The sequence below is a fragment of the Hippopotamus amphibius genome, chromosome 4, assembly GCF_030028045.1.
Source record: "Hippopotamus amphibius kiboko isolate mHipAmp2 chromosome 4, mHipAmp2.hap2, whole genome shotgun sequence".
Classification (NCBI taxonomy): domain Eukaryota; kingdom Metazoa; phylum Chordata; class Mammalia; order Artiodactyla; family Hippopotamidae; genus Hippopotamus; species Hippopotamus amphibius.
The window spans coordinates 50,406,448-50,430,888 of NC_080189.1; the positions used below are offsets into that span (position 1 = coordinate 50,406,448).

General features: G+C 36.1%; 1 protein-coding gene across 4 annotated transcripts in view; it reads left to right on the plus strand.

Annotated features, from left to right (window-relative positions):
* The window catches only part of SKAP2 (src kinase associated phosphoprotein 2), a 180,892-nt gene that overhangs the window by 117,273 nt on the left and 39,178 nt on the right, over positions 1-24,441 (plus strand). For all 4 annotated transcript variants that reach the window (XR_009053157.1, XR_009053158.1, XR_009053159.1 and 1 more), the window contains exons 7-9: positions 2,775-2,899; positions 3,765-3,828; positions 4,177-4,314. Coding sequence is in view for 1 of the 4 variants with exons in the window: in XM_057731328.1 (XP_057587311.1) it covers positions 2,775-2,899; positions 3,765-3,828; positions 4,177-4,314 (327 nt within the window). In the remaining 3 variants the exon portion in view is untranslated. The remainder of the gene's footprint in view (positions 1-2,774; positions 2,900-3,764; positions 3,829-4,176; positions 4,315-24,441) is intronic.

Genomic DNA, 24,441 nt, shown 5'->3' on the forward strand with positions numbered 1-24,441 from the left:
ACCTTACTTTCCATTTGATTCACATGTAACTGTTTTTAAGTCAACGAGTACCTTTGAAACTATCCTGTAAGCGCTGTGGAACTAGCCTATATGCAAATTGCTATAGATTGCCATGTGATGCTAAGGTTTTCTCTTTTTCTCTGCCTTGAAGAGAAGCTAATGTAAACGGAGAAGAGCGGAGTCTTAGCATAGCTGTGTCTGCCCATTTCGTGTCTTGAACTTCCTGTGTCACATTGGCTCATTGGAAATATGGCTACTTTATGGTTATGGATTTGCAAAAGCTACTGAGAGTTATGAATTTTTCTTTCTTCCAGCTAGTTATTGAAAATTCTGGTTTTTTCCTGGGAGGTTTAAGGAAATCTCTCAAAACTATCCTTTATGGCTTTGATATTTTACTTCCAACTGCTTCCATTTTTTATAGTGAAAATTAAATCCTTTTGCAGAGTAGTGGATCATTGACTAATATTCCTGGAGCACTTATACTTGTATTGGGTATGTGGGAAGGTATGTGGGGGGGTGTGTTTCAGTGGGAAAGTGGGAAAGGGCTGGTACAGGATGATTGGATTTGTCTCACCATATCTATGGCGCTCCCTTGCTTTTTGAAGTGCTCAGCAGAAATTTGTTGAATGAGTGAATGAATGACTTCGTTTTCTTTGAGAATTTAGAATAACCAACAGTACTTAACCATTATTATTTTAATACCTCTTCCCCAATTATTTTTCTAGTTAAGTATTTTGTAAAATATATTCAGTGAGTACCAGTTCTATAAAATAGTCTGTGAAAAAGGGGTTCCATTGACAAATAATTTGGGGAAATGCTGCATACTAAATCTTTCTCACAGAAATTTTTTTAAAATAAATTTATTTATTTATTTATTTATTTATTTATTTATTTATTTATTTATTTTATTGGCTGTGTTGGGTCTTCGTTGCTGCGTGCAGGGTTTCTCTAGTTGCGGCGAGTGGGGGCTACTCTTCATTGTGGTACGTGGGCTCCTCATTGTGGTGGGCTCTCTTGCTGTGAAACATGGGCTCTAGGTGCATGGGCTTCAGTAGTTGTGGCACATGGGCTCAATAGTTGTGGTTCATGGGCTGTAGAGTGCAGGCTCAATAGTTGTGGCACACGGGCTTAGTTGCTCTATGGCATGTGGGATCTTCCCAGAGCAGGGCTTGAACCTGTGTCCCCTGCGTTGGCAGGTGGATTCTTAACCACTTTGCCACCTAGGAAGTCCCTCTCACAGAAATTTGATCAAATATGTTATGGGCCTCAAGAAGGCTGGATTAACAAAACCTATTTAACTTTAATTCAGCATTTCCCAAACTTACTTGATCATAGAAACCTATTAATATCCCATAAACATGCTTTGGGAAATGCTGCTCTGATTTTTTATAGTTTTTACATCATAGAGTTTATTGCAGACTTTTTCCAAAAAGCAAATGTCAAATTTTTGAATTTGAATTGTTTTTCAGTTATCCAAAGAGATGTAAATTATGACTAAATATGATTAGAATGTACAGATTTAAGTCGGAAATTACTAACTCAGGTTTTTTTCCTTTGATGTTTTGAACAAGGTATGATCTTGATGACCGTTTAAAAATGCTTGTTACTTCGGGGGGGGACTCGAGGTGGGGGAGTCAAGGAAGGGAGGGGATACGGGGATATGTGTATAAAAACAGATGATTGAACTTGGTGTACACCCCCAAAAAAAAATGCTTGTTACTTCAGGCATCAAATTAGTATACTTAAGAAAAGGAGATGCATATTTTATGGGCATACCAAGCTGAGAGAGCCCTGCGCCCCCTGATGTGGAAGGATTTCTATATTTCCCCTGAGTTCAGTAAAAGAGACAGTTGTCCTTACTTGTGATTTTAATATTGTACGTTAATCTAGGAAGTAAACCTGTAGCAGTGCCTCTTTCCTCTCAAAATCGCTTAACTGGATAAAGTAGGAAAGGTAACTAATTTTATTTTCAGTTTCAGTATTAAATCCTTTGTTGTATTCCTACTTTGTCTTTAAAGTAATATCTGACTGAAACTGAAGTCATCTTTTCTTTTGACTTTTCATCATATGGGATTCAGATGTGTCTTACTGGTTTTACTGTTCAGTGACTGGTTAAGAAACCTACTTTTGTTTTGATAAGAAAGGCTTCTGTACTTGCTTTTCCACTCCTCTCCATTCAAATACTTTGTTTTTCTCTCACATCTTTTTAAAATTAGTAGTTTTGTTTTGCTTTGCTTTTTAAATTTAGAATTTGATTTGTACCAATTTTGGAAATTTTCTAAAAAGAAAAATTGTGCTTTAGAGGCTTTTTTGGGGGATGGGAGGTTGGAGGCTGGTGATAAGAGAAGATAGTAGTATATAAATGCCAGCAAGTTTTCAACTAGACAGTTTTTCCACTGGCTTACTAAATCTGAAAGAACCATGGATTTGTAGTGGGTTTGTCTAGCAAATTCTAAGATCCAGCTCTTGGGTTTTCCCTACATGAAATTGTCGTATTTCCATACTTTCTTCTGGATAAGACCACTATCTGCAGACCTCTTCTTCTGGTTTCCTAAGATGTCCTTTTTTAAATCAACCATTCCAAATACCGCTATAATTTTAAAATTAAAAGTGATATCTAGAAATATTACTTGAACATTATACTGTGAAAGGAATATCACCAAAAAAAATTCTTTCCAAGAATTTATAGGGAAAAACTAAATAAAATATAATTGACTGGACATTTATATTCACTATAGTAAATGAAATTCTAACTCTCGTTTTATCTTCAACAGACAAACAACAGAAAGGTGAATTTGCAATAGATGGCTACAATGTCAGAATGAATAACACCCTTAGGAAGGATGGAAAGAAAGATTGCTGTTTTGAAATCTCTGCTCCTGATAAACGTATCTATCAGGTTGGAGTTTTTATGTTGCCTTGAAATTAAGTTGATAAAACTTCCTGATTTCATTTTTAAAGACATTAACATTTTGTTAAAACAACTCTTCCTGACATGTTAATAATAATAATAAAATACTGGGTTTTATACATTAAACATTTGTATAAGAAGAAATAGATTTTTTTTTTAAAATTTCAGATTAGTTCAAGTGATTTCTTCTTGAAAGAGAACAGGAGACTATGTAATTTATCAGTTACTTCACATGTTGCATTTTATATCTATTTTAATAGAACTGTGTGATTTCTTAAAAGGATTACATGGCAGAATTATCAAAAGAAAAATATCAGGGTGCTAATGCATATTGTATTGCTTAGAGTTGTGGGAGAAAATGAAGGTAAAGGCACGTATCAGCTCTGCAGTTCAAGAGCTATCAGCTAGCATCAATATGGAATGTATGTTTAATAAGTTTTAAATATCTGAGATTGCAGTTGAAAGCCAGTTAATTAAGTTGTCAGGTAGTGTGTTGGAATCTGACAAGAACATTTTTAAGAAAGCTGTACCCAGCAGTCTAAAGAAATTCATGGGTGTCTTCTAATTGTCAAGGGCAAATTTTGTTCATCAGTTCTGTCTTTGACATTGATGAAGAGAAGCAGCTTTTTTTCCTGCACAGCTGCCAGCTGCTGATCAGAGTTTCAAATCCATCATCCTCTGCTTCAATTACATAAATTTGTCAAAATTAACTGTACATTATAAGAAGCATCCTTGCAAGAAAAGTAGCAGTAGACATGAAAAGAATTACTAATGGTCTTAAAGAAATGAAAAGAATGCAACATACCTTTCATCACTGTGGTGATTTTTGTTGCTGTTGTTTGCTTTCTATTAGTTCACAGCAGCTTCTCCCAAAGATGCCGAAGAATGGGTACAGCAACTGAAATTTGTATTACAAGGTAAGTAAGACCAGTCAATTGAACAAGTTATTACAGTCTTTAAGTGCGAGTACTATGTAACTGACTAAGTTGGAGTTCACATACAGAGGCTTATTGACTTCTGTGAGAAATGACCAAAGGAACATGACAGGTATTAATACATACCATTCACTTCAGATTAATAAAAGCATCTTTCCTGCAAGTACCATTTGGCAACTTTGAAATTCACATATTTACACCACAATCATTTTTTTAAAATGTTGACGTTAAGGATATAGCCCAAAATAATATCACAGCTTCGTAGAGCTGAGTTAATTTAGGTAATAGGGTTTTGAAAATCTCTTTTGCATTCTTTAACATGTTTTGTAGACATGGGGTCTGACATTATTCCTGAGGAGGATGATGAAAGAGGAGAGTTATATGATGACGTTGATCATCCTCTACCAATCAGCGGGTCACCAGCAAGCAGCCAGCCAATAGATGATGAAATTTATGAAGAACTTCCAGGTATTTATTTATGGCGGTGCATGTAAGGATTTTAGGGCTTTTTTTAAAATGTCACATGTCATCAAGTTGACAACTTGAGAAGAAAATGCTGAGCTATTAAAAACAAGGACAAAGAAAATCTTCAAAACTCTTTTACAGAAAGGGTTCTGCTTGAGGTATTTCAAGCGAGTGGATGTACATTTATGAAAAGTGAGTGGAATGTTACAATGAAGCAGATACAGTCCTAATCTCATGGGACTTTTGGCTCATTAGCATTGTTTATGCTACATAATTTTTTAATTAAAAAATTGACTTGCCTTACAGTTTCTTCCAGCAACTCACACATCATTTTTTATTTATACATCTTGGAATGAAAGCATTAACCAGAAGTTCTGTGCACACCCCATATGTCAACAACTTCTGCTTCATATATTCCTCCTTGCTGTAGTGTATTGCATTGTCTTGGAGGAATGTTGTTGAACAATAAACAAAGGTCTTTTGAGGCTTGAAGTTTTCTTACTTGATATTTTGTCATTCTGCATTTTCAGGCATGGTTTAGTGTTTATATACCTCAGTATCTGTTATGTAACATAAATTTAATTGTCTTTTAGCTATTTGACTTGTAGTTTTGAGGGTTAACCTAAAACAGAAAGATTGGCATCTGGAATTTAAGATACTTAGAATATGAAGACATTTAGAGAATTATTACATTACTAATACTCTGGGTTGAAATGAGTCTTTTTCTAGTTATTAAAAAAATCAGCCATTAGAGAAGAAGGGGATTATAAGCAATATAAGTGATATTTAACTTGTATCTCATGCACAGAGGCTATTTTTCTCTGACTAGAACAATTTAACAACAGTATAAATCTTTAAAAATGATTTAAAAATAGCTAAAATGTTCAAAATTAACGTACAAATGTGATTTTCAATGTAGTCAGTAGAGCATAATAACTAGCACGTGGAGTTTAGGGTCAAAAAGTTTAAATTCTGCCTGTACCATTTACTAGCTCAGTAACCTTAAAAGTCAATTTCTTCATCTATAAAATAAGGATAATTTCATGAGGGGGATGGTGGTAAATGAGGTCGTGTATCTGAAGCTCTCGACACAGTGCTTGAATCATAGAGCACGCCCACAATAAACTGTAACATCATCATTATTGTCTTCATTAGTATATCTGGTAAATTCTTGCAAGTGCTTGTGTGGAGTTATAATAATGGTTTTCTGACGGAGTAAGAATTAATGATTGTAAGGGGATTATAAATCCAAGATATTACAAAAATTACTCAAAATGTGCATCTACATATTGGTCTTTTACTACCCTAGAAGAAGATGATTAGTATAAAAGCATGATATTGTGGGGAATGGTAATCTGTATATTTCTGTTATTTTTATAGGACTATATGTTTACAGCTCCTTCCTTTCTGATTTATCCCAAGGAGCTGGCATCTGCCACAGCATCAGTTATCCTCAAGTAGGGAAGAATATTCTCTGACTTCTTGTTTTTAGTCACACCATTTCACTCAGTTATTTTAGTCTTAAAAATGTTCAGAAGAGCTTGGTGAGGATGTATACTGGTATAAAATGGAGCAGTGTAGTACCGTTAAACATGATATTACTGTCATATACACTTCATTCCTTTAAAACCCTGCAGTGAATGGGTTACGTAACAGTTGCTGAATTGACTGTTAATTAAGTTCTTTGTTTCTTCAACTTGATCATCTTCTCCCCACCCTCCCCAAATGAAAAATTGGTCAAGAATAAAGAGCGCATATTTATAGCGTTTTCATACTGAAGATCCAGGGAAAATCGCCTGTAAGTAGCTTGAAATCTTAAGGATATGAAACACTTTTTATTTTCTCTTACTACAGGTGTTGTTCATCACTTTTTTTTGGCCTGGGGCCATGTAATCGTTGGAAATAACTGGTTACTCTTGAAGTATTCTTACTTCTTGCTGTGGTACTGGAAGAAACCTAAGCTGCTCTGGGATTCCTTGCCCCTGCCTGGGATCCCAGTTGCTGTACAAAGTGATCTGAGTTTGATAGAGCCTGCAACTGTGCCCCGGGGAAGGAAGCTGGTGTAGGCAGCTGTGGAATGTCTAGTTCTTCTTTCTTCCCCAGTGTAGCCGAGAGCCGCTTCAGTGTCTGCACAGTTCAAGGAATTAATTTTTAGCAAAACCCCTAAAGTTGGCTCTTAGAGGTTTTGTTTGATTAAATATCTAAAACTAGAAAGGTAACTAGTAAGGTAATTTCTTTCACTTCTGTGAGACACAGATATAATTTTGAGAGGAGCTGAAAACAGTGGAAAAGCAGTGAACATACTTACAGACTGTTGGTATTTTTTCCAGTTCTTTGCAAAGAACTGTATATATCTGAAATCTGACTGGTTAAATTCCCAGAATTAATTAATACTACCATTTCAACGTGATTTTCTGCCAATTGCATATAGTTGAAAATTAATCCTCTTAGTTGAAAGATGAAGCATAAGATGTGTTTGAAGAAAAATCGAAGTGTTCAACATGTTCCTTTAAAGCACAAAAGTTCTTTTTCTGAGAAAGTAAAGCTCCTACTCAAATAAATGTATTTTTAAAATGTGAAATAAACGTGCAGTGTTTTAAGTCTCAAGAATAATAAGAAAACATTGTTTAAAAATTGTATTGCAAATGTCCCTTGAAAAATGTTTATAATTTTATGGGAGTGTAGATAGTTTCATTGTAATTGTTTTTCAGTTAGAATATTCTAACTTTATTACAGCAGCTTCTCTTTAATTTCTTGTTCATTAAATTTTAACTAACTTCACAAAAGAATAAGAATAAATTTGTAAGGTTTCTTTGCATTTAGGGTATTTATACATATGTAGAGAAGAGCTGAGAGAATACCATTTCTGGGAAAAATATTAAAGACATTTGGCTTTTCTTAAAATATCCTAATGCTTTGACATCTTTTACGTCTTAGTACCTGTTAGCATAGACCAGTCATGTTTGCTTACGTGGTGATATTACTATTGCATATTTGTGTTTGCAAAGTATTTTTGTTTTTTTTTGTTTTTTTTTTAAATTTTATTTATTTATTATTTTGGGGGGGGTACACCAAGTTCAATCATCTGTTTTCATACACATGCAAAGTATTTTGATCAAAGTGTGTTAAACTGTTTCATAACACAGTAATGAGTTCATTTGGCTTAGCACAGATTTCAGAAGTTATTGCTCATTTTTTCATTAGAAATGCAAAAGAGCGTTTTTGTTTGAATTTGAATCTCGAAAGGGGAAATCAATACTTGGGAAATGGCTGCAGAAATCAACCCAGCTTGCTCTTCTCTTCTAGTTACCATGTCACTTGATTTTTTTTCCCAAAATGTCAGGAAATTCTGCAGAAATAACACAACGAAAAATATTTTTTAAGATGTAGACTCATAGAATTAGCCTAGTAATAAGAGTAGTAACTGCCTGTTTAGCCTATTAAATCTGCACATTTCAGGGGAATTGCATTTGAAATTCTTCTGGCAAGTGGACCGAAGGAGAAAGGGTAGCACAAAATAGGAAGACAGATTTCTAATCCCATTAACCTATTTTTTTAAAGTGTTAATTCATTTTTTTAAAATATTGTAATGATAGATTGAACTATTCCAAGCCAGAAAAGAAAGTTTTTATTCTTTGGTCATTCAATTACATTTTAAATTTATTCAGTCCAACTATCTACATCTAAAATGGAATATAAAGTAAAATGCAGCTCTGAATTTTTTCCATGAAAGTATTATGTATACATAAAAAAGAACAGGGTTTGAGCACTTAAATTTGAAGCAATCTCCAGCAAATGGCATGAAAGCCAACTTAATCAATAAGTAGTTATGACTCCCCTCCCAAATACATTTTAGCTTTATTTTCTTACTAATTATCACTCATATTACCAAGTTAATAACAAGATTATAGAGGACCCTGGAGTCTCTGGTATTAACATCATCCCTGATTTCACTAAACAGTTTTTTCTCATTTCTTCTTTGGAATGCAATGGAAAGATGCCAGTTGACTTTCATTGAATCACATATATTCAGTATTTTAATATTGTTAATCCAGGCAGCCTGCTGGCATTCTTTTTCCTTAAACTATGGTACGGAACTATAAAGTGTGGTGATATGGTATCCTGTTATATGGTATGATAGATAAACTAGAGTATCATTTTTTGGGTGGTTTCAGCTCTGAACTCTAATAAGAGAGTTATCTGAAGTTATAGAATATAAGGAAAACATCTGTAAATTAGGGTCAGTGCACACATCTAATTGTATTTTTATCTTTGCTGAATATAAATGTGATTTTAGGGTTCTTCATGTAGCCTCTTTCATAATACAGCATGAAGCTGTGCGATATAATTTTGCTTGTCATGTTGCTTTTCTCTGCTTTGCTGTTGGCATTGCAAGCAAATTCTTTTCATTACAAGAGATGGTTTAACTCATATTAAACCCCAGAATGCCTGTACGCAAGCAAAACATATATTTCTAATTGTAGAGAAGTAAACTAATCTGATTTTGCAACTTGGCGCTACATCTGTGGTTCTCAAGCAGAGGAGATTTTGGCCCCCAGGGTTCATTTAATGACTGAATTCCTGGAAGCATTTTTGGTTGCCACACGTGTGTGTGTGTGTGTGTGTGTGTGTGTGTGTGTGTGTGTATTAGTTACAGGCATCTAGTGGGTAGGTGCCTGGGATCTTGCTAAACATCCTACAAGGCACAGAACAGCCCCCACAACAAAGAATTACCTGGCCCAAAATGTCGATAATGCCAAGGTTGAGAAACTCTGTTATAGGGATATAATAGATGGCTTTTGGTTTATCACCTTTTTATCTGTGTCTCTTGAGTTGTAAAAACCATAACCCATGCTTTGTATAAGTTGATTTTTATGGACAAAACATAGGTTTTCTTATATAAGTAAAACTAGGAATATATAGAGTGGTTCTAGGTCATAAGAACCACTGGACTTGTCTGTCAGTTTCCTTCAAGGGATTGAGGAGTCTTAGAGACTCTCAGTCTTAGAGAAATGAGAAACCATGAAAGATTTAAAAAAAAAAAGAAGCAGCAGCATTTTCTCTATTTTCATGAGCTGCAATCTGTGAAGAGGAAGTCTTTTTTTTTTGATATTGTAAATATGTGTCTTTCTTGTATAGACACTTGGCTTATCCTATTCTGATAGAGTTGTGCATTTGAGGCTGAACTGAAAGGCCTGTGGGTGAAGGATTGAATCTTCTTAAAGGGAGTCAGGCCACCTGGGAGAATGCAGGGCCAAGCAATTCCAAGACCACCTGGAATTTGACAGGTGGCTTTAGGAGGTGAGGAAGTCCAATAATGGGACTCCCCCTTTTTGGGCCTGGACTTTGAGGAGATTAATGAGCTTGAGATGGCAGGAAAAATGGTCTCTGCTCCTGGAGGTCCACAGGGAATCCCTGAGGGGCCCTACTGGGGGAATTAGTGAAGATGCGCTCACCTGAGGGTATGTCACAACACACCATGTCAGGTGGTTCTTTATTTTTCTCTCCACATTCCCCTTTTGCTGTTGCTGAATCTTCATTTTTAAATCTTTACTTACAAACAATATATGCTCACTGGAAAAACCTTAAATATTGCTGATGGGCATGAAGTTAATAAGTGGAAGTCATTCACCTTCTATCCTAAGTAAACATCATTAACAGTTTGATATAAATCTTTTGTCTTGTATTAGCCCATTTACAAGTATACAATGTTTATGCGTAAAAAAAAAGATCCCTCTTTTCATTTACTTTCTTTTGCCTTTTCTTTTAATTCCTTTCCTTTCATTTTCTTCCTGATTCCTTATTACTTTCTTCCTTTTCTCATTCTTTTATTTTCCTTCCTTCCCTCTTCCATTTCTGTTCTTTCTTTTCTTCCTTGCTTTTATTTCTTTCAGTCCACAAATATTCTTAAGCACCTGTCATGTGGCAAGCGTTGTACCTAGGTGCTAGAAATCCCTCTGCATTCCTACACAGGCCTTAAATGGGTGCAGCTGCACCTTCCCTTTCTGAGCCAAGCCCCTTGACTTATGACTACACCCTTAATTCCCCATGTTTATTCATGTCATATATATAATTCATGTCTCATGAGTTAGTTGTTTTTGCTTTTCTGATATATGAATCCTGTCTTCCGGCAGACAGTGTCAAAACTATCATGACACCTTCTCTCAAGGCATCCCCCACTTCCCCTCTTCCTCTCCATCTGTCTCTTATCTACTGGCTCCACTCCCTGCTCCATACACACAGAATACCTTACTCTGTATCTGTGACCAGTCAGTTGTTGCGGTTGAACAAGGACTTTGGAGGCAAACCCACATTAGTTTGAACCCCAGCTCTGCTCCTCACTGTGTACTTTAGCCAGAAGCAAAGTGCACACAGAGGTAAGATGGAGAGTCCAAGAAACAATAGTGAACACAGAAATAATGTTAATTAACTGTTGATTGTTTTTAAATGAGCTATTTTTAATTAAAAAAGAGTTAAAACTAAATTTAGCTTGCAGTTTTAAAAATTAGCTGGGGCAAGATGGAGATGTGGGGAAGTGACAGCGTGCCAAGTGTTGTCTTTTTCAGGAGGAAGGAGGAAAGAAATACTGAGTGATTGTAGTCTTTGTTAGGAAATGCATGTTAAAATTTCAGAGTAAGTACTAAATAAGTAGGAATGCAATCTTAGGGTTCCCAAAGCAGCAGAAGGGAAATAAAAGGTGATCACAGAAAAAAATTTTAAATCCAAAAGAAGGCAGGAAGAAAGAAAAAGGAGCAAAGAGAAAATACGGTTTAAAAAAAAAACCTAAATATAAAAATAATCACAATAAATGTAACTTGATTAAAATAATCTATTAAAAGACAAATTATCACATTGGATTTTTTTTTAATCTAGCAACATTCTTAGAGGAGATATTCATGAAACAAAACCACGGAGAAATTTTCAGAGTAAAGGAATGAAAATAGATATACCAGACAACCCTATTCAAGGAAAGCTACTATAGCAGTGTTTACATCAGATAATATAGAATGTAAGGCATAAAGCAATAATAGGACTACAGAATATCAGTGTATAATAACAGTAAAAGAAGGTAAACTTTAAATGCAGCTAACTACAAAACTTTGAATATAAAGAAAAAACTTATAAGACAAATTTGACAAATCCTCAATCACTGTGGGAGATTTTAACATACCACTTTTAGAAACTGGCAGACCAAGAACGCAAAAAAATTAGTAACTATATGGAAGATATGAACCAAAAAATTTTTTAAATAGATTTAATCTATCTAAAAAGATGTATGTTCTTTTCAGTGCACATAGAATATTCATGTAAATTGACTATAGTATATAAGTTCATAATTGAAATCTCAACACATTTCAGTGAATCTATATTATACAGGCTATGTTCTTTAACTACCATGAAATTTAGTAAGAAGCCAGCACTAAAAAGATAGTTTAAAATACCCAAGCTCCTGTGTTTGGAGGCTAAAAAATAAATTTCTGAATAGCTCATGAGTTAAAGGAGCAAATCACAAAGGAAATTACAAAATATGTAGTTCTGAAAGGCAATGGAAATAGTACAAATAAAAACTTTTGGCATGGTGCTTTCAACCATGTCTAGAGGGATAAGGCAAATGAGAGAATTAATCCCTAATGAACTTGCAAGAACAATTTGAAAAAAAGACTAAAATAAATATGTTTAAGTGATTTAAAAGATAAAGAAAGGAATAAAAACTTTAATGAGAGAAAAAGATCCTATAAAAAAAGACCAGATTTCTTTTTTAATGAACCAAATAGAATCACTAGAAATTATCGATGGTTTGAAGTATTTAGCCACCAAATTCTAAACTTTCAGACTCACATATTTATGTTTACATTGCCTAGGGTACCATTAGACTACATATTAAAAATTATGAACCAGAAGGTAAGCAGTGTCAACCACTCTAGTCAGATTAAAATGCTAACATTTATAAAGCAAGGAGAAAAATTACAGTAATGGAGCTGGGCTATTAAGATTTTTCTGTGAACCTTAGGCGAAGAATCCTAAAAGTGTGCCAGAAGGTCAGATATTCACACTGTAGGTTTTGCATCTATACATAGCTGAGTACCTTACCTTTTAGCACCAAGAAATCTCAACAATTATTTTCAAGGCATAGCTTCTTGTCACCTTTGTGTCAGACATTTTAACTGGAGTCTTCTTTCTGCCGTTGTGATTTGCCTCTTGTGTAGAGTATAAACAGATCAGAGCCTGCTTTTGTTTTTAATTCTTCCATGCTTTCATAAGATAAAATATGATAAAGTTTGTTGTAGCTTCACAAAAAGTCATTTACTTTTTAGGTGTCCCCCCGCCCCCAAATATCTCACACACATGTACACGCACACGCACATCCGTATACCTGCAAGAACACACATCTATAGAGACAGACTGCAGCAGGAGAGCATCAAGCTTCACTATTTTTGCAGATAGGTCAGCTGGGAATATCAACTTCCTAAGAGTCCTCATCTGCTTACTTTAAAGCAATGATTAATAAGAATGGACAGGTTCAACAGCGTGTCAGTGATAAATACAGGCACTCTTCATATCTGGCCTCAGCAAGTGCTGCGGTTGAGCAATGCACAACCTTCAGCAAAGTGGGGGAAAAATCCAGTCCAACTTAATTAAACTCAAGTGAAATTTGACCTTGATTTTGTTTCAAATAAAACATTCTACTATAGATTTGTTCCTCTTTATTAGAAGTTCATTAGAAATCTTACAAAGCGATGACGACTCCTTATACCTACTTATCCATTAGCCCCTATGTCCCCGTTACAGGATTTGAGATGGGGCAGAAAATTTTTCTCATAGATGAATAAGAACATTCATTTGCAGAGTGGTATTTTGGAGCTCTCATTGGAACCAGATCCCAAATCTCCTGCCTCTTTTTCTGGGCCTCTTTCCACATTCCTGATCACAGTTCAGGGAGCCACAGCTTAACTCTGCTTCTTTCTCATTCACATAAAAACTCTTGGGAGAGCTCTCTTTGGTCTCTGTCTCCGTTATCTCTTTACCCGCTCACTCTTAAGCCCTGGCAATTTGATTTTCTCTCCTGATCCCTTCCCTAAAACATCTCCCTCAGAGTCACTAGTCTTTCCCAGTCATCAGTCTCTATCTTCAAACTCATTACTAGAAATTTTGTTTTACTGGACACCCCTTTCTTTTGGGAATTGTCTCCTCCTTTGGCCTTTCCCATTTTTTCTTGTTACCTATAATATTTATAAATAAGCATCTTGGCCCTGTTTTAGATTTCCTCATTTCCTGATGCTTGCTGATTATTTCAAATCATTTTCCTATTTACCCTTTATTTCTTTAATGGTAGAGCTTTTTTGTTTTTACTTTATCTTTTCTTATTTTCTCATTATATGTTCTTATTATTATGTAATTAATTGATTGAAAAAATAGTTTTTTCAAAGCCCATTACATGTTAGATTCTGTTCTAACTGTTGGGAGTTTAGGCTTAAAAAGGGCAGGCTGGGTCTCTAGTATAAGATAATTACAGATTGTAGTAAGTGCTGCAAAGATAAGTAGATGATGTGAAAAGAGCAGCTATTTTATACTCTATGGTCAAGGAAGAGGTGACATTTAAAATGAAATCTCTTGACTAAAACTGGTATGTACATGCAAAAAGCCAAAGGAAGCACCTTCTAGGCACAGGGGACACTGACTGCCAAGGCCCTGAGGCTGGAGAATGCTGAGGTGTTCAGGAATCAAATTGGAGGGCCAAAGGTAGCCATGCAGAGAGAGGTTAGAATGAAATTGGAGAGCTAGGCAAAAGCCAGGTCAAGCAGGACTTCTGCGGGCCAGAATTGATGTTTAATGCAGTCTTGTGTGCATAAATGACACCTGAAAAATCTGTGGTGAGTTACTAAAGTGAGGCTGACGTGTTTAATTATGTGAGGTTGCCCATGTACCTCAAATGCCATTTAATGGTCCTATGTGATGAAAAATTTGGATTTGAAAGCTCTTTCTCTCTTTACGCTCTCTCCCTGGGCAACTTTATACCTTCAAGTGTGATTATATGTACAGGCATATGGTTGGAGCAAAGTAAAACATCTTCACTCAGTAGCTAGCGATTCTGCCTGTAAAGCCTCATTCATCCCCAGCTCTCCACTGGCTCAGGCTTTGATGATTTCTTACCTGCAATGATACGAGAGCTCCTAAGTGCTCTTCCCGCTTCCTGTATGTGTGTCTCTCTCTCATCAACCAACCCAATAATCTGTTTTGCACACTGCCAGCAGATTGATCTTCCTAAAACACAACATAGTCAGATTAATCCCTTGCTCAATAACCTTTGTGAGTCTCCGTTGCCGAGTTTGGCCAGTCCCAAAGCCCTGCCGTGATCTGACTCACATTTACCTTTCCAGTTACATTTGTGCTGCTCAGAGCCCTTATGCTCCAGACAGACTGAACTCTTAACCAATCCTTATTCCTGCTCTGTGCTTCGTCTCAGTGCCTTCATCACCTACATCACACTAGGTGCCTTGTACTAAATCAATACGTTGAGCTAATGAAGGACAAAAATTCGGTCAAATAGCACATAGGTAAAACTTTTGGTTAAGTTTTTCATTTTTCCATCCATAGAGTCCACAATCAGCTCGAACATTTTCTAATATATTTTATTATCTACAATATACAGAGTGGATACTGAGATGGTGAATAGCCCCTGTCCTCAAATATGCTGTATTTTAATCAGAGAAATGGGTATATGAATAACTATTTAAAAAACAAAACTAAACATATATAGATAGAAAGATCTATCAACATTATCTATCTATCTGTCTGCCTATCTATCTATCTATCTATCTATCTATCTATCTATCATCCGTATCTATCCACCCATCCATCCCACACTCTTACCAATCCCAAAGTCCAGTAGTATTACTATATACCTTGGCCATATTGTCCCTATCCACACTTATGTAGAACCTCTGTAGTCACCCATCAGGAACAATGAAAATACCTTTGTTGATTCTGTATATTCCTTACACCATTGTATAGTATTGGTTTAAATAGTATTTTCTCTACACCTGTTCAGGTAAATCATTTATCGTTATTCCATTAGGAACAATTAAAATACCCTTGAAGGTTATGTGTATCTGTTGGGCACAGTACAGTATTTTTATAGGTGTAGAATGGCACATTACTAAACAGAGTGTAGTATTATCATGTCCTCCACCATCCTGAGCGTTATCACTTTTATTAGGAATGTCTCATCTGACATTAAAAGACAATATATATAAAAGAATTCAAAACCTCCTGTATAAGCTGATTAATATTTTTTCACTTAATGGGGAAAATATTTTCAAGAAGAACAGAATTCAGAAGTTTCTTAAGTCGTATCTTTCTACTACTTTGAAATGTTGAATAGCTCTCCACTACCTGTAGGATAAAGCCCAAACTCCATAGTTTGACATTCAGAGGTCTTCGACAGGCTGAGTGAAACATTCTAGTTCAGTCCCCATTACACTGCACCAACTCTCCAATATCAACAAACTGTCTTTTACTCTTCAGTCTTCCCAAACATCCACTACTTTTCCAGCCTCAAATTTTTGTTCAGGTACTCCATCTGTACAGAGTGCTCTCAGTTCAGTTTCTGACCAGTTCCTCCCCACATTCCAGGCCAAGATCAAATCCCATCTCCCCAGAAAGCGTCTTCTGCCCATCTCAGCATAAAGTGACCTCTGCTTCTCTGAACTTCTATAGCACCACACATTTGAAAATTAATGACACACAGCTTTGTACCATTTTTATGTTATCTACTGTTCTGTAAATCTTCTATTCATATTTTACTTTTCATGGGATTAGTTATTTGGCAAACAAGTAAATGGATGGATCATTATAACTTATCTTTATTATATTTACAAGCTCCTAGAGGGCAGGGATCAAACCTCATGTTTCTTGGCACCCGCAGAGTACTTAGGCGAGTGCCTTCCTTTTACGAAGTCGATAAATAATACCTGAATCAGGTAGTCTTTAGTTAGAGGGGCCAGTTAGTTAAAGTCAGAGAAACTCTTTCTCTATGATGATTCTTTTCCTACTAACACCAATTGCTATAGAATCCTAAAAAAGTGATTGTACTAAACAGAGTACTATCAGTGGTATATTGAAGTATGACTGATCTTCCAAAACCTCATTAAAATCTAACATTACTTTTCCAGTGAGCATAGTCTCAAACTTGTGAAATGTAATACATTGAGTGATGAAAAGCTATAATATCATCAATCTTTTGTGCCTTTAAAGATAGATCATCTACTGTGAGCAACAGGACCAACTTGAGTTACCAGTTCCCTATGGTGGGTTAGTCATGTTAAGTAAGACATTTCCCAGGAAATGACGTTCTCCTTTGCTTCCACTCATTTATATCATTAAAGACCACAGGTAAAGTTGGTCTAAAGAGCACAGGATCATAACTGTGATTTTTTAAAAGCTGACATCTGCAAGGACAAAAACCAGAGAACTTAATGTAACTGGTAAAAAATGATGAGCTTCATGTTTAAAAATAAACTCAGATCTGGGAAATTGCATAAGCAGCTTAAAGGATGGTGAAACGAAGCTTAAGAATTAATGATTAGATGCTTGGTGAATGTGTTTAAAAATTATCTTTCAGGCCACTACTTGGATTCAGTGGATGTTGGAGGAGTCACTGGAGGGTCTAGGACAGAGGAAGGCTGTGGTCAGGATTCAGCTTGCTCACTCCCAGTCCCAGCTGTGACTTACATTATCCCTTTGTTTCCTTCTCCACTCCACACCCTTTCCTTCAATTAAACAAGCTCCTTTTTTCAGCCCACTGTTTACATGTCCTGATCCGGATTTCACATTGCCTGTTACGCTCTCCCATACACCAGATAACCTCATTTCACTTCCCTGGGTAGCCTATGTTTTCTTTCACAAATTACCTTACATCTCAGTTCTTCCTGGAAACCTAGCTTGATTAGGTGGGTCAAGGTGAAGGTCATCTATACTTATGATAAAATATAATCTCCCTTTATATTGCTTAAAATATAACTGTAAGAGACAGTAACCCCAAACATGTAGATGTACATGTGTAGACACTTTAAAATATGTGCATTTTGAGCCTAGTTGTTTATTTAATATTCCCTGAGAGCCCAGCATTAATTTGAAAGTATTCTGAAGCAATCATTTAAATTTTTAATAAATGAACTGTAAAGGGTGAAGAAAATGCAACATGAAATGAGAAAACAGAAAAAAACCCCAACTTTTATGTAAGCTGTTCATTATTCATGCAGAATTATTATTAATTGTTCATGTGGCAGTTATTTATTAGGCAGCTGCTGTATGTCAGGCGCTGTGCTAGGCCCTAGGGAATGCAGTGTTGACCAATATAACTCAGAGTTTGTTAAATAGAAATATAAAATATAGCAAATACTCAATAAGGAATAGTTTTGAAAAGTAATTGGAGACTAAAAAGAGAGTGATGAGAAACAAAGATCAAAGCCAAGTCTATGCCAGTAGATGAGATGTCTGAAAAGACCCCTTCAGGGACTTCCCTCATGATCCAGTGGTAAAGAATCTGCCTTCCAATGCAGGGGACGCGGGTTTGATCCCTGGTCAGGGAACTAAGATCCCACATGCTACGGGGAAACTAAGCCCACATGCCACAACTACTGAGCTTGCGCGCCTCAACTAGAGCCTGCGTGCTGCAAACTACAGAGCTCATGCGCCCTGGAGCCCGCATGCCACAACTAGAGAGAAAACCTGCACGCCACAAGTAGAGAGAGGCCCATGCGCCACAACAAAAGATCCCGCATGCCTCAATGAAGGTCCGGTGTGCCGCAACAGAGACCTGATGCAACCAAAATAAATAAATAAATAAAATGAAAAAACCCCTTCATTCAGTGCTACCCATACTCAGCGAAATGTGGTTCTGAACACCACCTAAAGAGCATTCTTAAGATGAAAGTAAAATGATTAAGGTCAGGGAGACCTTAAACGAAGACCCTTAAAAAATGTTTATATGGGGTAACTTGGTATATTTAGAAAAGGCCAGATTATAGCATATTCATGTCGTAGGGAAAGAGGGGAATTTATACTCATGAAATGATTTAAGAAAGAGTTAACAAGAAGGAAGACTTAACAACAACTGCCAAGTCCCCTCAACGTTTAAACCTGTTTTGTTAGGTTTTTTGTTGTTGTTTTTTTGTTTTGTTTTTTTGCCCCAACAGCAACAAAAAACTTTCCAAAGGAAGTGGTGGAAGAAACCCCATTGCTTGAGACATTAAAAACCAGATGGTCCAAAGCCCCAGAAAATCTTCATGGGGAATCAATCCTTCACTGGGTGAAAGCAAAGGAACCAGACCAGTGCAGTTTGTGTTTTGAACCTCTAGCTTAGCAGTGCTAGGAAAATAAAAATTTACTTTTCCTTGAACTCTTCCTCTCTTTCTTAGCTCTCGCAGCGCTCTGTGTTGACTTGTATTAGAGCTGGCAACGCCGGGATTGCCTGTTTACTTGGTCTCTTCTGCTAGCTCCAAGTATTGCGAGCTTATCGGGGTTTTCTTCCTGCCCCTGCAGGAGTGCTGTGTGCCCTGGGTTCTGGAAATGCTCCTGCAAAATGGTTTTGCATTTGCTTCTGCCAGAGCCCCAGGAGTTTCACAATTTTTATGTTAAATTTCTTGGCTTGAAAATACCACTTGAGGATAGTATATGTTTGGATCTCACATTGTACAGGCATGGGATTTTGATTTCTCACAGGAAACCCTTTCCCTCCCCCTCTGACCACTACCATCCAGAGCCCTGAGAAGACAAAAAGCTTCCTTGTGGCTTCCCTAGGCTGGTGGGGGTCTTGCTTCTAGCTCCTTCCTTCTCATGGGCCCAAGGCCATGTCTCCTGTACCTGTGAAGCTGTTAAAACTCCAGCCTCAACCCCACCCTGTAAATGGGCAGTATTCACCTTTGAGCAAGTGGGGAGAGACAGGTCTATTTCAGCCTGATTGGCCGTATTGTTAGAGGTTGAATTCCTAGTTATAAGTTATCAGTTACTACAAAACCACTACAGTAGAGACTTAGCCTACTTTTAAGTGTTTGATTTATAAACTCATTCAAGTCAAAGAAACAAAAACTTGAGTATATACTGTAGGCAAGATTTCATGCTGGGAGTCTAATATCCTGTCTTCTGAGTACTAATGGGCTTTATACTCAATATTAATTACTTCTTGACAAGAATTTTTGTTGAATTTATGACAGAAGAGATCTTAAATGGCTGCTAAATTTATGAAGTCAATGATCCTATTTCTATTTAGGGAAAAAATGACATTTGTATATATAGAGGATTTCTCAAGGTGGAGAGCCATCCAGATCCAAATGTATACTTTGGTTTTACGGGCTAACAATAATACATATTTGCATTTGAGGTCATGTCAAATAAGGTTAATATGGTTATATGAGAGTATGTCTTAAAAATGGGGTCGGCATTCCAATCAAATGAAGTCCTGCTAATTTAAATAATGTATTTTTTTCCCTATGCCAATCAATCATTTTCTCTCCCAGAAAGTTAAACCAGTTTCTGCACTGTTGATTTGCAAAACTTACATGACATAAACATTATGTGACAGAAGTTGTTATTAAGAGAGAGGATATCACCTCACAAAAACTTGTCATGTGGAAATAGGAAAAATCACACAAAGTAATTTTATTTGTATCATGGCTTTTTCACTGTTGGCTACATTTGTGACAGCTGATTTCATATTAAATATTAACAGTATTTTGTTTATGCTTGAATGTGCTACAGTAGGATGTAGATTTTACTCAGAACCTTCCTGGTTAGAAAGTGTATCATTCCAGGAAATTATACACTTGTGGCCCAGTTATAAAAACCATAGATGTTACGTATCTAAGAAAATTGGACTACCACTTTGGTGTCAAAATTTTGAAGTTTTATTTTACCCTTGAATTCTATAAAGTTGTTTCTGGAGATAAGAAATGGTAAATTATTGGGAATTTCATTTGGTACAAACTAATAGAAACAGTTGTTGTCAATGGGTACAGCTTTAGGAAATCATGGATGTTAATATAAATTATGTAATTATAATAAATGAGCTTTGGAAACAGCTAATTGATTGCTGGAAAGAGTTGTTAGACTTTTGATACAGGAAGCAAATTAGAGTTTATGTTCCTCATTTTCAAGAACACTAGTACAATTTAAAAAATTGGTATGTTTATTTGTTTCTTGCAGTGGCATAAAAAGTCTTACTTATAAATTTTTATGTAATTTTAGTGACGTGTTTTTAAAAAGTCTAACTGAATTGAGTGGAATCTTTCACGTTTGTGAAGTGTGTCTGTGATTTGTTTTGTTTTGATATTACTTTTCAATATATGAATATACCCATGAGACAGGCTCCTGCTGGATTTTTGGTCACTATGTCATCAGTGCTATGAGTGCATATTGTCAGTTGTTTAAACATTGTTGAATCCACTGTGGTCTGGCAAGAAGCATCTGGGAGCCAGACTTTTCCTGTGGACATATGCCAAGTAGTGTATTGTATTTCCTCACTGAAGTGAACTATATTGAGATAATTTTTCTTCTTGAGTTTTTTAAATTCAGAAATTATTTTCCAAGCTAAGGCGGGATCATATGATAAAATTGTTTATAACTACCTGAATTCTGTAATAACTGGTTGAGAATTACTTGTGTTTAGTTAGAGTAGGTGTAACTAATTCATTCAGTTAAACTACATTCAGCTAGTTAACATTATTCTCCTAATTAGACCATTCCGGAAAGTTTACCTGTCATTTCATGTATTCTCTTTAAATCAATGATTTGCTCTAAGGAAGGACAAATAGACATTGAATGACCCTTTAAGTATTACAGTTGGACATGCCATTAAATTTATGTGTTTGATTGCATTATTTAATTAGATAGAAATAAATCCTAAATTGCATTCTTAATATATGCAATTATAGCATAACATCAATCTTAACTAGAAATTGACAGGAAAAGTTTGTAAAATGTTGTATTTAACTTAAAAAAAAATTTGAATAGTTGTGGATTGGGGATGAGAAAACAAGAATACTTTGTCATACTGGAAAATAGGCTAGGGGTTAGTCTTGGAGCACTGACACTGCCTGGACTCTAAGCCCCTAAGGTGACAGGGATTTATCTTTCCAGAATGGATGTGGTTACTCCATCTGCTACCCTGGGACGCTGTTGGGTGAGACCTTAAAAAAGTAAGATCTGGTTTGTCTGCCACGTGCATTAAAAATGCCCTGGCTCTTGTACACAAGGGCATACATTATGTTTTGGCCTTATGTTTGCAGTCTCAGTAAGAGACACTTTGCAGATTACAGTCCATCCATTCCTTTAGGGGCCGAAACTGAGCACGTGTGTTGCTTTTTAAGTTCAAATTTTTATTCTTATGTACTTTGAAGAACATCAAATACTGTTTTGCAGGAATGAACATTGAGACCTCCATCAGATGAACTTTGTGTGCTTAACCTCCCCTCCTTTCCCCTACAGGTTCTGCCTTGCTTCTTTTGGCAACTCCTCTCTATAGAAATATCCTAGTTCTAGAAGATCTCTCATTTTCTAGGCCCTTAAGATATTTTATCATAAACTTGTATATCAAAAAAAAAAATAACTCTCACCTTAGAATTGAAAATGATTTAAAGACGTAATTCTGAAAGTCTATGCACAGCCCCTCATAGGTACATGGAAATTTGCATTTTGAGAGTGCCATTCTTTTGTACTATGTAAAGTGCTTTAATTTGCTGCATTTTTCATGTCTTATCACAGTCAGATCTAGTGAGGGACTATAGCTATCTTGTTCAGGGTTAATCAGTCTTCTTGGGCTCCTGGCTAGGACAGAAGCTGCTCTCAGCTCTGCTTGCTTCAGGGCTTGGCCTTATTCTGTTTTTTCATCATATTTGGTCTCTGGGAGGGAGGTGATGGGAGATGATTTTTCCATTTGCAAGCTGCCTTCCAACTGAAAGAAAAATGGAGGGGGCAAATGCCAAGCTTTTCACTTTCGGTGGCCATTACAAACATGACTCCTCCTGTCTTTCAGCAGTGTACGCTATTTTTCAAGGGAACGATTTTTTTTTAAGACTGTCAGAGTTAGTCAAGTTATTTTGTCATTGAAGAGTGTTAAAAGTAAGAATATATGTCTATAAGATATCATGAATATTACCTTTCTTATCCGTTGCATGTTATGTCAGTGTGTTAAAGTGCTGTTTAATTAACAAATAAAGAAGTGATCTATGCAAGATCTTACATTGAGTGAGAAGAAAAAGCATAGGGCTTCTGAATTTGGGCTCTGGAGGAAGACTGCCTGGGTTCAAATGCTGACACTACTTCTTATAGCTATGTTATGCTGAGTAAGTTACTTACATGTTTCTGTGCCTGTGTGTCTTCATCTGAAATTGGGAATAACAGCAACCCCTTCCTCATAGGGTTTTGAGGATTGAGTGAGAGTTCTGTGTATAGTGTCGTGGCTAGCATGGTGCTTGGTACGCAGTAAATTCTTAGATTAATATGATTATCCCTGTTATTAAAAATCTAAATATGCACTGGGCATTGTACTAGCCACTTCAGCTTTTTCATTCTCACAAGAATTATCTAAAGTAGATTTTGTGTTTCTATTTTCCAGATTGAAAATTGAGGCTCAGAGAGTTTAATTAGCTTGTCTAAGTTTACACAGCTGGTAAAAGAGGATAATAACTTCTGGAATACGAATTTTATTTGCATTTCTGTAGTTCCATTGTATCTTTGGGGATTAATATGGGATTAATTCCTGATTCCATTATAATTAATTTTATTAATTATTATTTAGTATTATTTAGTGAAGTATGCCTATATTTAGAAGTTTAAAAGGCAAGCAACATTTGAAGACAAAGGACGGGGGATCGAGGGTGACTCTTTTCCCACCCTCTCAGCTTCTTATGTCTGGGGCACACAGAGCCAGGGATCAGGATGGTTAGGTTTTTTTAGTATTTAACAGCAAGGAATCTTCAACTAAGAGGAACTAACACTGAGAATATGGAGAGGGCAGAAAAGCAATAGACAGTCATTACCATTGCCTCTTTTTCTTTCTTCAGATATAGTTTTAGTGTGGAAGTAGCATATTAAAAAATGAGTGAGACTGAAGGACATAGGAAATAAATAGGGAAACTGCTGCTATACCCAGATTTAATTGTGGAAAAAATTAGACAGAAGTAGATGTCATCTTAGAATTCATCATAGCCAGTGAGAAGAAAAACTGGCCTCTGCCAGACATATTTGCCTAGACTTTAGGAGGGCAGACCAGAAGACTCGGAGAAAGAATAGGCACAATATATGGTATTAAAGACAAATGTTTTAAAATACCATTTAATCTCAAAGGATCCCAATGGGGAAAAAAAAGAGAAAGAAACTAAAATATATCATGTCCTTGTGCTAGACTCTATCCAATGAATGTAACTTTTAAAGGGACATCTATTAGCCATTGAAATGGCCAAATAATGAAAGAAAATATGAAAATAGCTGAAATTTAAAAATTATGCTAAAGACAACAAAAGGTATATAATTGCTATCTGGTTTCGTTTGTTTTTGAAATTTATTAGGGGCAATAATTCAAAAAAAAACAATTGAGTTTTCATTTTATTTGCTCCCTTCTGTCAAGAATTATCTCCAACTGATAAGATTGGTAAGAGGTAACAGAAGCCCAGGATGGGCAAAGAGATTCTAATAGAATATCTAGCTAATCAAAATCCCATTTCGTTTTTATTCAACAAATATTCATGGAAAACATTTTTTTGTTGCTGTAGCCCCTGTGTTAGGCTGTTGTAATGTAAATATACCCTTGGGGAATTCACACTTGGAGGAAAGTAGACTAATAGACAGATATTTATAATACTCTGTACTAACTAAGGCTGTGAAAGCAAAAAGGGGAGAGCGGCCAGCTCCCTGGAGGGGTTTGGGGAAAGCATCTTAAACTGGGGGACATTTGAGCCCTGTCTTTCAAGATGAGTAGGAATTTAGTTTGTCTTCTGACCAGATAAGACTTTGAAGTAGACTCCAGAGAAACTACTAAAATAAGGTGCCAAAGAGAGTCTTTTATGCCATATAGAAGGTGAAATAATGATTCCAGACTAGAACCCAAGATGGGTTCAAGGAAATGACAGAAAT